Source organism: Montipora capricornis, chromosome 13 (assembly GCF_036669925.1).
Source record: "Montipora capricornis isolate CH-2021 chromosome 13, ASM3666992v2, whole genome shotgun sequence".
Lineage (NCBI taxonomy): Eukaryota > Metazoa > Cnidaria > Anthozoa > Scleractinia > Acroporidae > Montipora > Montipora capricornis.
The window spans coordinates 26426742-26439241 of record NC_090895.1 but is presented as its reverse complement, the minus strand read 5'-3'; the positions used below and the strand labels follow the sequence as shown (position 1 = coordinate 26439241).

The 12500-nt window shown below is 38.2% G+C and overlaps 2 protein-coding genes across 2 annotated transcripts in view; one reads left to right on the top strand and one right to left on the bottom strand.

Moving 5' to 3' along the window:
- The window catches only part of LOC138029949 (uncharacterized), a 36656-nt gene that overhangs the window by 8019 nt on the left and 16137 nt on the right, over positions 1-12500 (top strand). The window contains exons 5-7 of the mRNA XM_068877796.1: positions 189-329; positions 2851-2969; positions 4543-4735. Coding sequence (XP_068733897.1) covers positions 189-329; positions 2851-2969; positions 4543-4735 — 453 coding nt within the window. The remainder of the gene's footprint in view (positions 1-188; positions 330-2850; positions 2970-4542; positions 4736-12500) is intronic.
- Positions 7891-11899, bottom strand: LOC138029948 (uncharacterized). The gene is made up of 3 exons (XM_068877795.1): positions 11411-11899; positions 9394-10790; positions 7891-8946 (listed from the first exon to the last, which is right to left on the bottom strand). Exons 1-3 carry the CDS (start codon positions 11814-11816, stop codon positions 8692-8694), a joined length of 2058 nt encoding a protein of 685 aa, XP_068733896.1. The 5' UTR covers positions 11817-11899; the 3' UTR covers positions 7891-8691.

Below are 12500 nucleotides of genomic sequence, written 5' to 3'. Positions count from 1 at the left end.
ACCAAAATCAACCAATTGACTCGTGAACTGCCCCTCCCCCATTGACGAGTAAAATCATCTGACATTAGACAGAGTAAAAACTTTAAATAAAATTCTCTCTCCCAGGAGTTAATGGGTTGATAATACACTAGTCTTGTATTTCAGACCTTACTTTCAAACCTTCGTATACTTCTGAAATGTCTTTTCAGGGTGCCAAATTTCTTCTCTGCCGGTACATGTGTGACCGGAAACATTCAAGAAAGTTTGTTGAAGATCTAATTCACAGCTTTCTATTGGAGGAGATCATTCCAGATGTCTTGATTGATGTCCTCTCTGGTAAAAAATATCTGGTAAGTAAGCATTAGTGCGAGGTTGATGCCTTAAAAGTGAGGAACCAGAATTTAAAGCAATTTTTCATTTTTGCTGAGATCGGCATCATTAACCCTTTCCTTTCTAAGAGTGACACTTAAAGATTTTTCTCTATCTAATGCCGGAAAAGAAATATTAAAGAAATAATTTAGGTTTAAGCGAGGCTGTGCAACAAGAGGGAGCTTAAGAAGTGACAACGGCGACAGCAACAACAGCACCGCAAAACAATGATTTCATTGGATAGAAGAGCATTAATAATTGTGCTGCACCAGCACACGTTTTGCCTCTAATTTTTGCAGTACTCAGCAGAAGGATGATGTGAGCATGCAAGAGAGAATCTTTCATTCTCTATTTTCCCCCTGAAACTGATCGTACCAGTTTATTTTTAGGATGCTTCGCCCAAATTAGAGGATGTGAGCAAGATGGAATAATCACAAATGACTTACAATACAGCAAAGTTAATATCTTTTAGATGACGTTTTCGTTGATATCGCCGGTGTAGATCTTAAGGTCCCTAATGTAATGTCCCAAGGATGTGAAAAGACCTAAACAAAAATAATTTAAAAAACACATACCAGTAAATAATATGCTCATTTACGATTTTGGAGGAAGAAGATTGATCAATAATTTTAGAACCTTAACTGATTGTCATGAAAATGAGTAATTTTTCTTTCTTAAAGTTTCTTTTTTAAAATGTTCTTTGTATGATTACTATTATTGTGGGATCTGAGCTATTATATATGTTCAATTGAGACATTATGCCTTGTAAGGACTACCTTGCGCTATTTGAGGTAGTGACAAAGTAAACATGGCTTCCATTTTTATACTGGAAAAGGGTGAAATTGTTGAGTGATTTTCTATTTATTTTAACTATTTATTTTAACTCCACTTTTTTCATTTAACGGTCCTCCATTACTTGGTCCGGTTTTGACTGATAAGCTTTCAGTGATCTGGATCGAGGAGAACGTGACGTCATTTACTCACTAGCTTAAATATGCAATGTGTGAATGCGGCTTAATTAGTTTGCATAACACAAAATTAATTTGACAATTTGAAAGCCAAAAACTCTCATGATGCATACTAATTAAGCCGCATTCACACACTGCATTTGTGAAGAAAAACGAATTCTCTAATTCTCCCAACTCCCCCTCATGTTTAGATGAGGCTATAGAAACACAGAAAAAAGTCCTCTATTGCTTTATAAAATATTTGCTATACATTGTAGATAATTCCACAAATGAAGGAAAATGCTGGTTTTTTTTTACTTCTTGATTGAAACAGATTTTCTTGATACACACACATATTTCCTACCAGCCAGTTAAAACGCGTGTCTAACAACACATAACCAATCAAAATTCGTGTGGTGTCGCAGCCGTGTTTCCATACTGTCATCTAAACACAGCTATTGACCAATGAGAGTGCGTGTACTGTCGTAATTATTTTATAAATACATGTAGACATAACATGAATGTAGAAAGCAAGTTTAACCTTTTAACTCCAAAAGTGGCTCCCATTGACAAGCAAAAAGGGAATGGGTTAAAATGTTCAGGTTTTAGAGCAATGATGTGGCGTGAATGTGGCAAACTATTTGCCTTTTTACCACAATATTATTGGTTGTAATCTCGCAATCTGATTGGCTAATTTTTCATTGTCTATAAGAGTCTAGACAATGCTGTACGCATCATGCTTGCATCAATTTGTCACGCAATGTAATAGCCAATGAGGAACATTCATTTTGGGAAATGAACCAATCATATTGCGAGAAAGTTATAGACAACGCTTGCTCTTTCTTTGTGTTATGATTTTGGTTACTTTCTGTGGTGAGTCCACAATGTTTTGACCACTGTGATGACAAATATCGTTGTCGATAAGAGTACAGACAATGCCAAACCACTTTCGATTTGTTAATTGAGTCCTGGGAGTGAGACCTAACAGATTTTACTATGTCTAACGCCAGACAATTTTACTTGTCAATTGGGGATGTTTTAGGGCATTTGTGATGTCAATGGGTTAGGTTAACTGATAAGGAATTTCAGATCCCAGGACTGATTGCGAAGAATAGTAAATAGGCCTTTTGCAACTAACGATCATATGGTACAAAATCTGCCATGCTGGAGGGCAAGCTCATTATTATTCCCCCACTGGGACACTAAAACATAGAGACCTGAACCAGTCAAGCTTGACCTGCCTTTGTTTTAATGTCCCAGTAGGGGAATAATAATGAGCTTGCCTTCGAGCATGGCGGATTTTGTACCATGTGATCGTTAGTTGCAAAAGGCCTATTAACTGCTCATGTTGGTTCTGCTGGGGTGAGACCCTAAATAGCATTGCCCGCTGGTATAACTATGGTGATGCTATCAATATCAGCCTAATGTTGAATGCAATATTATTATAGAGTTTCAAATGTTGTTGTTCCCTTGTAGTTCTCTACCTTTCTAAAACATGGCAAATGCATGGCTTGCAGAAGAAAAGTAGCACTGATTGTGTCGTTGTTTATTTTAGTCTGTTCATGACCCAAGGTACAAATTGAGTGAAAGAGTTTTACAAGAAATTATTGAAGATGATGTGACTGCCTTCATCCAGGACATTGCTCTAGGAATCTTTTGCTCCCATGGCAGAAGGTGATAATTTTACTAACATAAAATTAACATTTTCTATTTCTGTCTTGAAGACTATTATTTTGATTTTGTATTCATTTGGTCTTGTTAATCTGTTATAACCCCAGCTGGGACTGGGAATTTTGTGCTAAAATGGTTGATAAAGAGAAGGGAGTAATTCTCTATTAAAACTTGAAATCAGAAAGTAAACCAAGTAAACCAAAATTATTTGCTTGATATGTAATCGCATTGGCCCAAGGGCAATTAAGGATTAATTTAATGTGTATTTTCAGAGTTTTCACAAAATTCATGACTCAGGCAACTTAGTGAAATCAATCCTTATTATAGTATGAGTGCATGTTATGAGTACCGGTTTGTCACATAAAGGGCAAAATTATCGAGAGAAGCCTGTTCAATGCTGCGACAAATGACAATCAACTTAACTGACCAGTCGTCTCAGTGAACACAACAAACATGCTGTTATTCAGATAAAGATCAATTCAATACTAAAAAAAAATTATTGTTGTTGTCAACAGAAATAGTGCTTAAATGTAATAATTTATATGTGCACAAAAAGCATTTCAAATTAATCAGGGTCAGAATCTGGAGGAAAGATTCTCTTGCAACCTTGCTTGCTCTGGCTAAGCAACTGTTAACCAATCCTGCCCTCTTCAGATTACCAAAAGTGCCCTCATGATCTAAGAAAAATGCCTTTTATCTCAGCCAGTCAGCATTCAGTAATTTTGCTCCTTATGTGATGACTTTGTTAAACATTAGACTGTCATGCAAGACTGGTCATATGTTTGAACCTCAGGGTCTTGAAATAACTAAGGAGAAAATGCTGCTTTTGTAGTTATATACATCTACAGATGGTTAGACTTTTAAATTTTCTCCTTTAACCCTTTGACGTCCAAACTGGCCTAAACTGGCCAGACTTAGTATTTTACTCTATCTAACGCCAGACAATTTTACTCGTCAATGGGGAACCCCCAGGAGTCAATGGGTTAACCCACCCATAAGTAAAATTGTCTGGTATTAGACAGACAAAAGTCTGTTAAGTTCAATGGGCTAAGGAATAATATATTTACCATAAGCCCCATGTCACAGCCTTTGTTCGTAAACTCTTTGGAACATTACAGAACCATTGATTATTCAAACAAAGTAAGGAGTGACTTTTAGGTGTAGTCTGTCCTATTCCAGCTCCTACAAAACTCTGCCAGTTTTGCAGTGACGTGACAAACAGGCTAATGGTGTATGAGGGCATGTGAGACTAAGCAGCCATGACTCAATAACTTTGCTGACATATATAAATTTATTGGACTGGATCGGACTGGACCGGACCGGACCAGACCGGATCAGATCGGATCGGATTGTATCGGATCGGATCGGACCAGATCGGAGCACCCAAAGTAGACACATGGTCTGGTCTGGTGCGGTTGGGTCTGGTTTGCAAGGATCGTTTGCCAACAGCCGGATCCTTGTAAGGATTGTTGTTCAAAAACATTCTTAACATTTTCAACTGAGATTAAGTTTCTATGGCAACTTGGTTCGGTTCTTTTTCTCACAATAGTTATATATATCCTTTTCTTACTTTTAGTGACTTGTCTAGGGAAGATCCTTTATTAAAGGTGTCTTTTGATATTGTCAATGAAGTTGTAAAGGAATTTACCAGCCAAGTTGTACATTCCACTGTAGAGGAAATAGTTCATAGTCACATGACCCTCATCAAGACTGGTGATTGGTTGGATAACTTCATATTGGAGGCAATGTCACCCATGGTTCTGATGGTGGTAAGTTTACATTTCAATGTCTGTTGAAAACATTTGTAGCAGTTATTAATTAAGTCTGGCTCATTTGCAAGTACAGTAACTTGCTTTCTTGCATGTAACAGTGAGGATCATTCTCCTATGAAATAATATTATTTTATTATATGGTAAGCAATACTCAAGCTAATTGGAGCTCTCTTATTAGCTGGTTTTCAGCCAAAATTTTACAGTATGGACCATTACCATGGAAACGGTCTATTTCCATATTTTTCTCGTTCCTGGGAAATTCAATTTGAGCAAAGCAAGTTTGAAAAAAGCGGAATTCAATTTTTTTTCATCGCAACAGCACAATTTATTATAGCAAGGGGAACTTAGTTTTACATGTAAAAGGTTACCGTTCAAAGTTGGGTGATAAAAGACGAAGATTACCAACATTCACCAAGTGTCTGATCGCTTAAAGAAACAATGCCATGTAATAAACAACTTACCATTGAACCTCACTCGGGAATGTACTGGGGAATATTGGCCCTTTACGGTTTTTGTGCGGCCCTCACGCTCGGTTAGTAAGAGGTTGGTGAGTGCTAATGTACTAGCACTTTCTAAAAGAAAGAGAAGTGCTGGGAGTACAGAATTTGTTGCTGTAACATGATTACTGTATTGTAGAAAGTAAATGTATTTAGGAATCAACAAATTGCCAATAATTGTCAAATTTAATAATAATTTCAAAAGGTCTGGTACACAGCAGAAGATGGAAACTAAAATAATAGTAAGGTTATATGAAATAAGAAATGAAACGTACATATACCTGTGAGCTTGTCTAGTGAAATCCTACAAATAATTGACTTTTATCCTGGTATTTATTATATACCACTATAGTAATATATTCCTTAATACATTCTGCCATTTATAGGCTAATTGACCACATCCTACATGTAGGTACCTTTATAGCTCAGATGCGATTCTGGTAACTTTGTGTATGTTAAAACTTGCCTACAGCAAAACTAGTCTATGCATTGTACAACCCAACCACATAGGTGCGTTTGGTCATTGGCAATTTTTTATGAAGGCAACTTCACTCAATGCAGTTAGCGTGTGTTAGTGCAAGCGAGATCTTGCTAATATAGTCTGTAGTGTGATTTAGAAATGTGCAGTGCAATCTCATGGTCATGGGTATAATTCTTGTTTTATCCTGCTTCTTCTCAACCGTCCACAGTGCTTCCATAACTGCGCTGGTCTTCTCATGTGAAATCATTTCATTATTCATGAGTATGAAATTTGATCAAAGTTACAAATATTATCAGCAGTCTTGTATCAAGCTCAACAGAGGATGTTTGAAATGTCATATTTGAACTATGTTTATGAAATGGTATATGAAAAGACTGATCATGATTCACTCGGGACTATGCAAGCAGATTTCTGTTGGTAGTTGGAAAGAAGCTTGAAGAATTCCAGCCTGGAAGGGGACTCAAACCTATGGCTATTCAATTTTGATGTCATGTTTCTATCCCATGGGGGGTGAAGGGTGAGGGGTGATGGTATAGTAGGGAAAATATCAAATGTCGTGCACTAAGGTATGTGATTAATAATTATTAGTTTTTAAACGAATGACTGTGGTTCTTTTCTGTGGTACTTTTCTGGTTACCCCGCCGGAAATGATTCACCCTTGAATCATTCGGGTAAACGTCGAAAAAAAATTCCACATTATGCAGGTCGTCATGAAACTTCATCAGTAATGAGATATGGCAGTTAGCCAATCACTGGCCAGTTTTGATCATCTTTCTGTTGTGTTAACTTAATTATTTATTCCTCGCAGTCTTACAATACCTTCGGCGGTAAACGTGAGTTCCACTCTCAAAATTACCTCCAGAACCTACTTTTTGCAGAGATTAAGCTTTTTAAATAGAATGATGTTCTTGTCTTCTGAGGTGATACTTGATGATGAGTTGGTAGCATTTTGTGAAAAAATATTGAAAAAGTGTCACACGTGACTTGATCGCTCAATCATTCCCAAATATGCCGGGCAATGGATTGACCTTTCATCACCTAATTGAAAAAAATTTGTAAACTATTTGTGGCTGAATTGATTTCTCTGAAATTTGAATAGAGAAAGAATCTTCACACTAGCTAGAAATTCCTGTGTTTTGCATGAGAATTCTCCAAAAAGGTAAATGTAAATAAATTGTTGCATGCGTGGCTATTTTTGTCTTAGTTTGTTATGCAAATTTTGAGAGAACATATTAAATTACCAAAAAAATGCTGCAGAAAGATCGTTAAAAAATCTTTATTTTTGAGTGTTTATTTGGACAAAAAGATGTAACACTTTGTGAGAAATAGTATTTTAAGTGAATTGTTTGCTTTGAAAATTTTGCAGGAACAACTTAAATGGTTCCAAAGAAACTTAAAAATGTGTGAACTCAAGCCGAACCAGAGACTTCATAGATGTGATACCATCTTCAGGGGCCGCAGAGAGGGAGGGGCTGGGGGGCTTTCACTTCCCCCACCCCACTCTTTGTTACGGTGTTGTTTTTGGCTTGATCAAAGACTTAGTAATTTACACCACTCGTACATATACCAAGACCCACAATCCCCCCCTTCCCCCCACTTTCAAACATTCTCTGCAGCCCCTGATCTTTTTCACGCCAGATTACTGCCTCGAAACCATTGGAAACCATTGGTTATCAGTAAAGTGTCTTTGAGACTGAAAACATGGTTTAAAGGTCGTTGGTAAAGCCTTTATGGACAAACTTTTTTTCGGACAGTGGATACTTCAGTGAAATGTATATATATAGGGTTGCTGCTTACTCCTTTTTGACAAAAGAAACTTTCAAGAACTCGGTGAGTTTTCATGGTGAAGTCAATCCACATGAAAAAACAAACAAACAAATTCGAAACACAAGCTCACAAAAACGGAACAAGTTTACCGTCATCTGTGCGCGGAATTTGGCCGTAGAGCCAAACTTTAAGACAGGCAATATTTGCAGTATGGTTTTTCTTTATTGCCTCAGTCTTCGCAACTGGAAAATTGATTTAAAAAACGTGAATTGGGAGAAACTATTTATTCTGTATGCCTTTTTAATTGGAATTGTGGGAGAAGATTCTTCCTTCTTTCTTCTGTCCTTCACAAGCATAGCTGTGGCACTGATTCTGCTTCAGGAAATGAGGACTCCACACAAGTGTTTCCCAACACCATTTTATTGTTTTTTCTTTTCTTTTTTTTTTTAAACAGGTTTGCTTAGCTAACCCTAAACGTCAATCTTAAAACAAAGATTATAAATCAAGCAAGCGAATCAAAAAGTGACCAAATCTCTTTTACACATGTTGAGGTCATTTGTCTTCACTGTTCTTCTAACATGCGTGCAGACAAGAATCATTCAGGATACAGGCTATGGTTTTTGAGATCTTGCTTTTTACCTGAGAGGAAACTCTTCTTGACTTAACTAATCTAACTCGAAAATTTCTTACCATTAATTAAACAGTTTTTATTGCATAATTATGCATATTAAATCAACATTAATTTACCCATTGACTCCCAGGAGTGATCAGCAAGTAAACTCTGTTCACAATTTCAGTGGAATGTCAGTCAGATAGGTATTGAGAATGAAGATACTTATCAGCTTAATTAACAGGTGTGATCTTGATGTGATACCAAATTCTCATGGCTACCCAACAAATAAATCTGTTGTACTTGTTAGGAGAATGCACGTTTCGATCTTGGGAGTGAAAGGGTAAATTAAAATTCAACTTTTCTATTCCATTTGCGACAAAACTTGATGGTTTCCGTTATCATCAAAACAGTAAACCTGTGCTCGTGTTCTGGATTCCACCGGAAATCAAGAAACGTTTTTCAAAAATCGTCATTTTATTATTTCAGTATTATTCCCTGTTTTTCTCTAAAAAATATTGGTGAAGGAAAACATTTGTGAAGTAAACTATGAAAATGCGCAAAGCAATGCAAAAGTAACAAAAAGGCTGTCGTTTAGTTACTTGAGCCAGACGACCACATAAGGAGACTGGTGAGAGAATGATTTGTTTGGCCAATCAGAATCACTGCTTGGACTGTCGTAACCGTTTCCATTCTGTGACCAGCCATGCGCAGTGGAACCTTTTGACATCACCCCAACAGCCATGCAGTTGTCATTTGTATTACAAGTGCTTCCTGTGTTGATTGATGCATAAGGGTATGATCCGCCGTGTCCACTATACGGCATTATCCCAAACTTGTTTTGGAAACAGGTCTGCCACAGAGAAAGAAATTACAAATATTGTGAAAATTGAATTAGCTTCCATTTACTTCGCTGTTTGCTGCAGTTGATCACTCGTAGTTAACTTCCTTAAGGCCTCCCCTCTTAGAATTTCCCTTTTCGTTTTTCTGATTTTGACATGTATATGAATCTGTAATGCGTGGCTAACTATATGAACTATGTTTTCTCTCGTTTGTTAGTGAATTACGGATTTTTTGCTCAAGATATATGTTTTTAGAGTTATTGACTTGGTGTTTCTTTGGTGATCCGACTTAAATGTTAACTGCTTTAAGGTAAGTTTTTTTTAAAAGACTGTTTTATCTCGCTCTAAGGGTCTGCTTGCTACTTCGAATGTCTCGAGAAACCCGAACCTTGTAGCCTTTTAAGATTATTTTGAAGGTCTCATTTGTCTATTTGGAAACGAGCTTTATCTCGCCTTACCTTTTTGTTTCCATTCCAAGCAATCACCATCACTGGTTTCTGTACAGCGGCTTTCACTGCTGATAAGCCTACAGTATGATCCCAGAACGAGGCTTTTTCTCTGTCACCAGGCAACCGCCACATCACCCACTTACTTCCTAAGCCATCCGTCATCTCGCCGCTGGACAACATCACCGTAGAGGCTTCCTCCACTGCTAAACTGCGCGCGTCAAGACAAGCGAACTGGTTGCGTTTTGAGATCTTTGGAGTTTTCAGCTCATCAGTGTTGTAGTTGGACACCAGCCATTTGTCGTAAATGTTGCCGACTTTTCCACTGATTTTGCCAAGAAGAGTCCATCCTCCATTTTTCATATCGCAGAAGGTCTGGACTGCTGAGCTTCCTTGTAGATCTGTTTTGATCCAGTAAACGCCATTCTTTGCGCGCGGTTTGTTGTTGACAAGACTGGCATCATGGATTTGCTTGCAGGAGTCTGCAGGCAGCTTCTTGTCACCCAGAAGACCACTATTCGGGAAGAAGAATGGCTGGAGCAACCCCAAAGTGATCTTCGGGTCTTTAGCAACCAGAAGTGTCACCTTGATATTGTCGTACAGTGTTTTACAGTTGAGGTGAGACTTATGACAGCCCAGTCCTAGGGTTCCTGCAGGTATCTCCCATTCTTTTTCCACTTTCAAATTGTTATGAACCAGTTTGCCATTGACCCACTGCCAAAATCTGTTTCCAATCACTCGATACTTGATATGAAACCATTTGTTTAACTGAAAGGCCGTGGGCAACCTCCCTCCATATTTCCAGCTGCCATCTTTGTTATTAGCTTGAGGCCTCAAGTAACAGTGATTAGGAGCTCTCAGATAATATTGTAGCCACCATCCTGTTGTCTTGCTGGGATTCACATTACTCAAACGTAGAAATGGTCCAGTCGCAGTGATTTTTAGCCCACTGGTCTCCATCAAGTCAAGCTCAACCTGCACATCTTTCCAGTGAAACCCAGTTTTGAGATAGACTCCGACCTCGACAAAATCGCTGTTTCGATCTTTAGTTTGCATTGTGCTTCCTAGCAGTCGCCCGTTTTGTACACTCCATTGTCCCCAGGCTTTAACCCAGTCTTTCTTTAGCGTTGAACTGGAGAAGTCATCATAAAAAGCATACACCTTGTCGAGATTCTCCTTGGCGCTGCCGCTGACCAAATCACCCATCACCAAGGAATATGAGTAACCATCAACATTGTTAGCTGATATAGGAGCCTGCAGTCTGAACTGTACAGTTGCGGACTTTGTTCCCAGGCCTTTAATGACGCGATCTAATTGGACATGATGTTGTCTGTTTTCATGGTAATAGACTCGTAAGTCATCCCCGTCGTTACGTGTTAATCCGCGATCAATCAGTTCTCGGTGGTTTACTGAGAAAAAAAAGACGGGTGTCTGAGAGAGTTCAACGAAATTTAAAGTTATATTCAATTGTCCAATGAAAACACCGCGAAGACGCGTTTCTGGTTGACGCAAATGCTAACACGACAAGTTCATTTTAACCTACCAAGTTCGAATTTGTGTATTAGAAAAATACGCCTCACTAGTATTAAACTTTTATTTCAATAATCACTCTTTGGGATTTTATCCACAGACTCGAAAGATTGCAAGACCTTTTACAGCACAACTAGTAACACAACAGAAAAGTATGGTCGATTTCATTTGAATGGTCCCACTTCAGGATTTTATTCACAGATATAGCGTAAATAACATAACTACAGGAAAGCAACCGCTAAGTGGCTTTCATTGGGATAGTCACACCTTTCGTATTCTCCAGGCATTAAATGCTCTTGTGCAATATGTCTGAACCACAGTAAGTGAAATTTCCAAATAAAACATCACAAAGGAGAACTGATGTTATACGTTTTCAGTCAATAGCGTTCTTAAGTAATCATTGAGCGTAGAGCCAAGTTGTTTACTTTTGCTTCTATCATTACAAGATTACAGCTTCTCTCAAAGTAACATTACTACAGAATATCACACTAATATTTACCTGGTACAGTTATAGTGTAGTGTTTTGGAAGAGCGGACTCTTTGGCTTCTATTTGCACCTGTACTTTTCCACCCCTTCTCGGGAAACAAGTTTGATTGTGATTCGAAGTGTTCCCTTTGGCTAGCTTTTCCAAAAGTTGCTGAACTGGTTTCACCAAAGCGATTTCTTCTGCAGCGATTCTAGCCAATTTCTCAGCGTCTTTCTCCATGGCGGAAGCAAGATCTTTCTTCTCGGTAAAGGTGTTCAAATCCAGAGTTAATTTGTAAATCAAGGAGTCGATCTGGCTTTTGGCGCGGTGTATCTCGTCGTGTTTGGAGTGATTTGTTGACTGGGATTTTGCAGAAACGCCGACTGCAAAGATCAAGAATGCCGTAAATGCGTAGACACGATACAGCTGAAAACCCATCTTAGTTTCAGGCAATGCCCTTACAAGCTCGTAAAATTGTTTTTGATTGGTATGAAGGTGCACAAAAAAGGACTACGACCCCAGCTTATCATGTTATTTATATTATATGGCGATACAAGTTATTTTTCATGAAATGTATATGGGGGGTAAAAACATGCGTAGGCCTACGTATTACACTTGTAGTTAATCGTGTAGTGAATTGTGTGATCGAGTTTTCGACAGGATAGTGGTTTTCGACAGGATAGTGTTCGATAAAGATCACAAACTCAACGGCTTGTTACCCCCATTTAACTTTCTTAGATACAACCTAAGAAACCGTCGCCGCGCCCGTACAGCGTTAATATAGAGCTTAAGCACGCACGTTTTTGAGACGCGGACGGCAATCGGAAGTGAGCTGTTTTCTCTTTTAACTTGTTTACACACAATCACATTTAAATTGCTAAGATCTTTTCCCCATTAGAGCTGATTGGTATAAAGATGTGGGAGACGCCACTGCCCTGGCACGCGAAAATTTCTCTTCCGGTTGCCGTCCGCCTCTCAAAAACGCGCGTGCTTAAGCTCCCTATAACACCATGCGTCCGCACAGATAGAGCGAACAACTCTTTTATCCTCGCTGTGAATTTTTATTTAAAATTTTAAGTCTAGTCAGTAACATATATAAGTACTTCTTATATACCTTTTTGT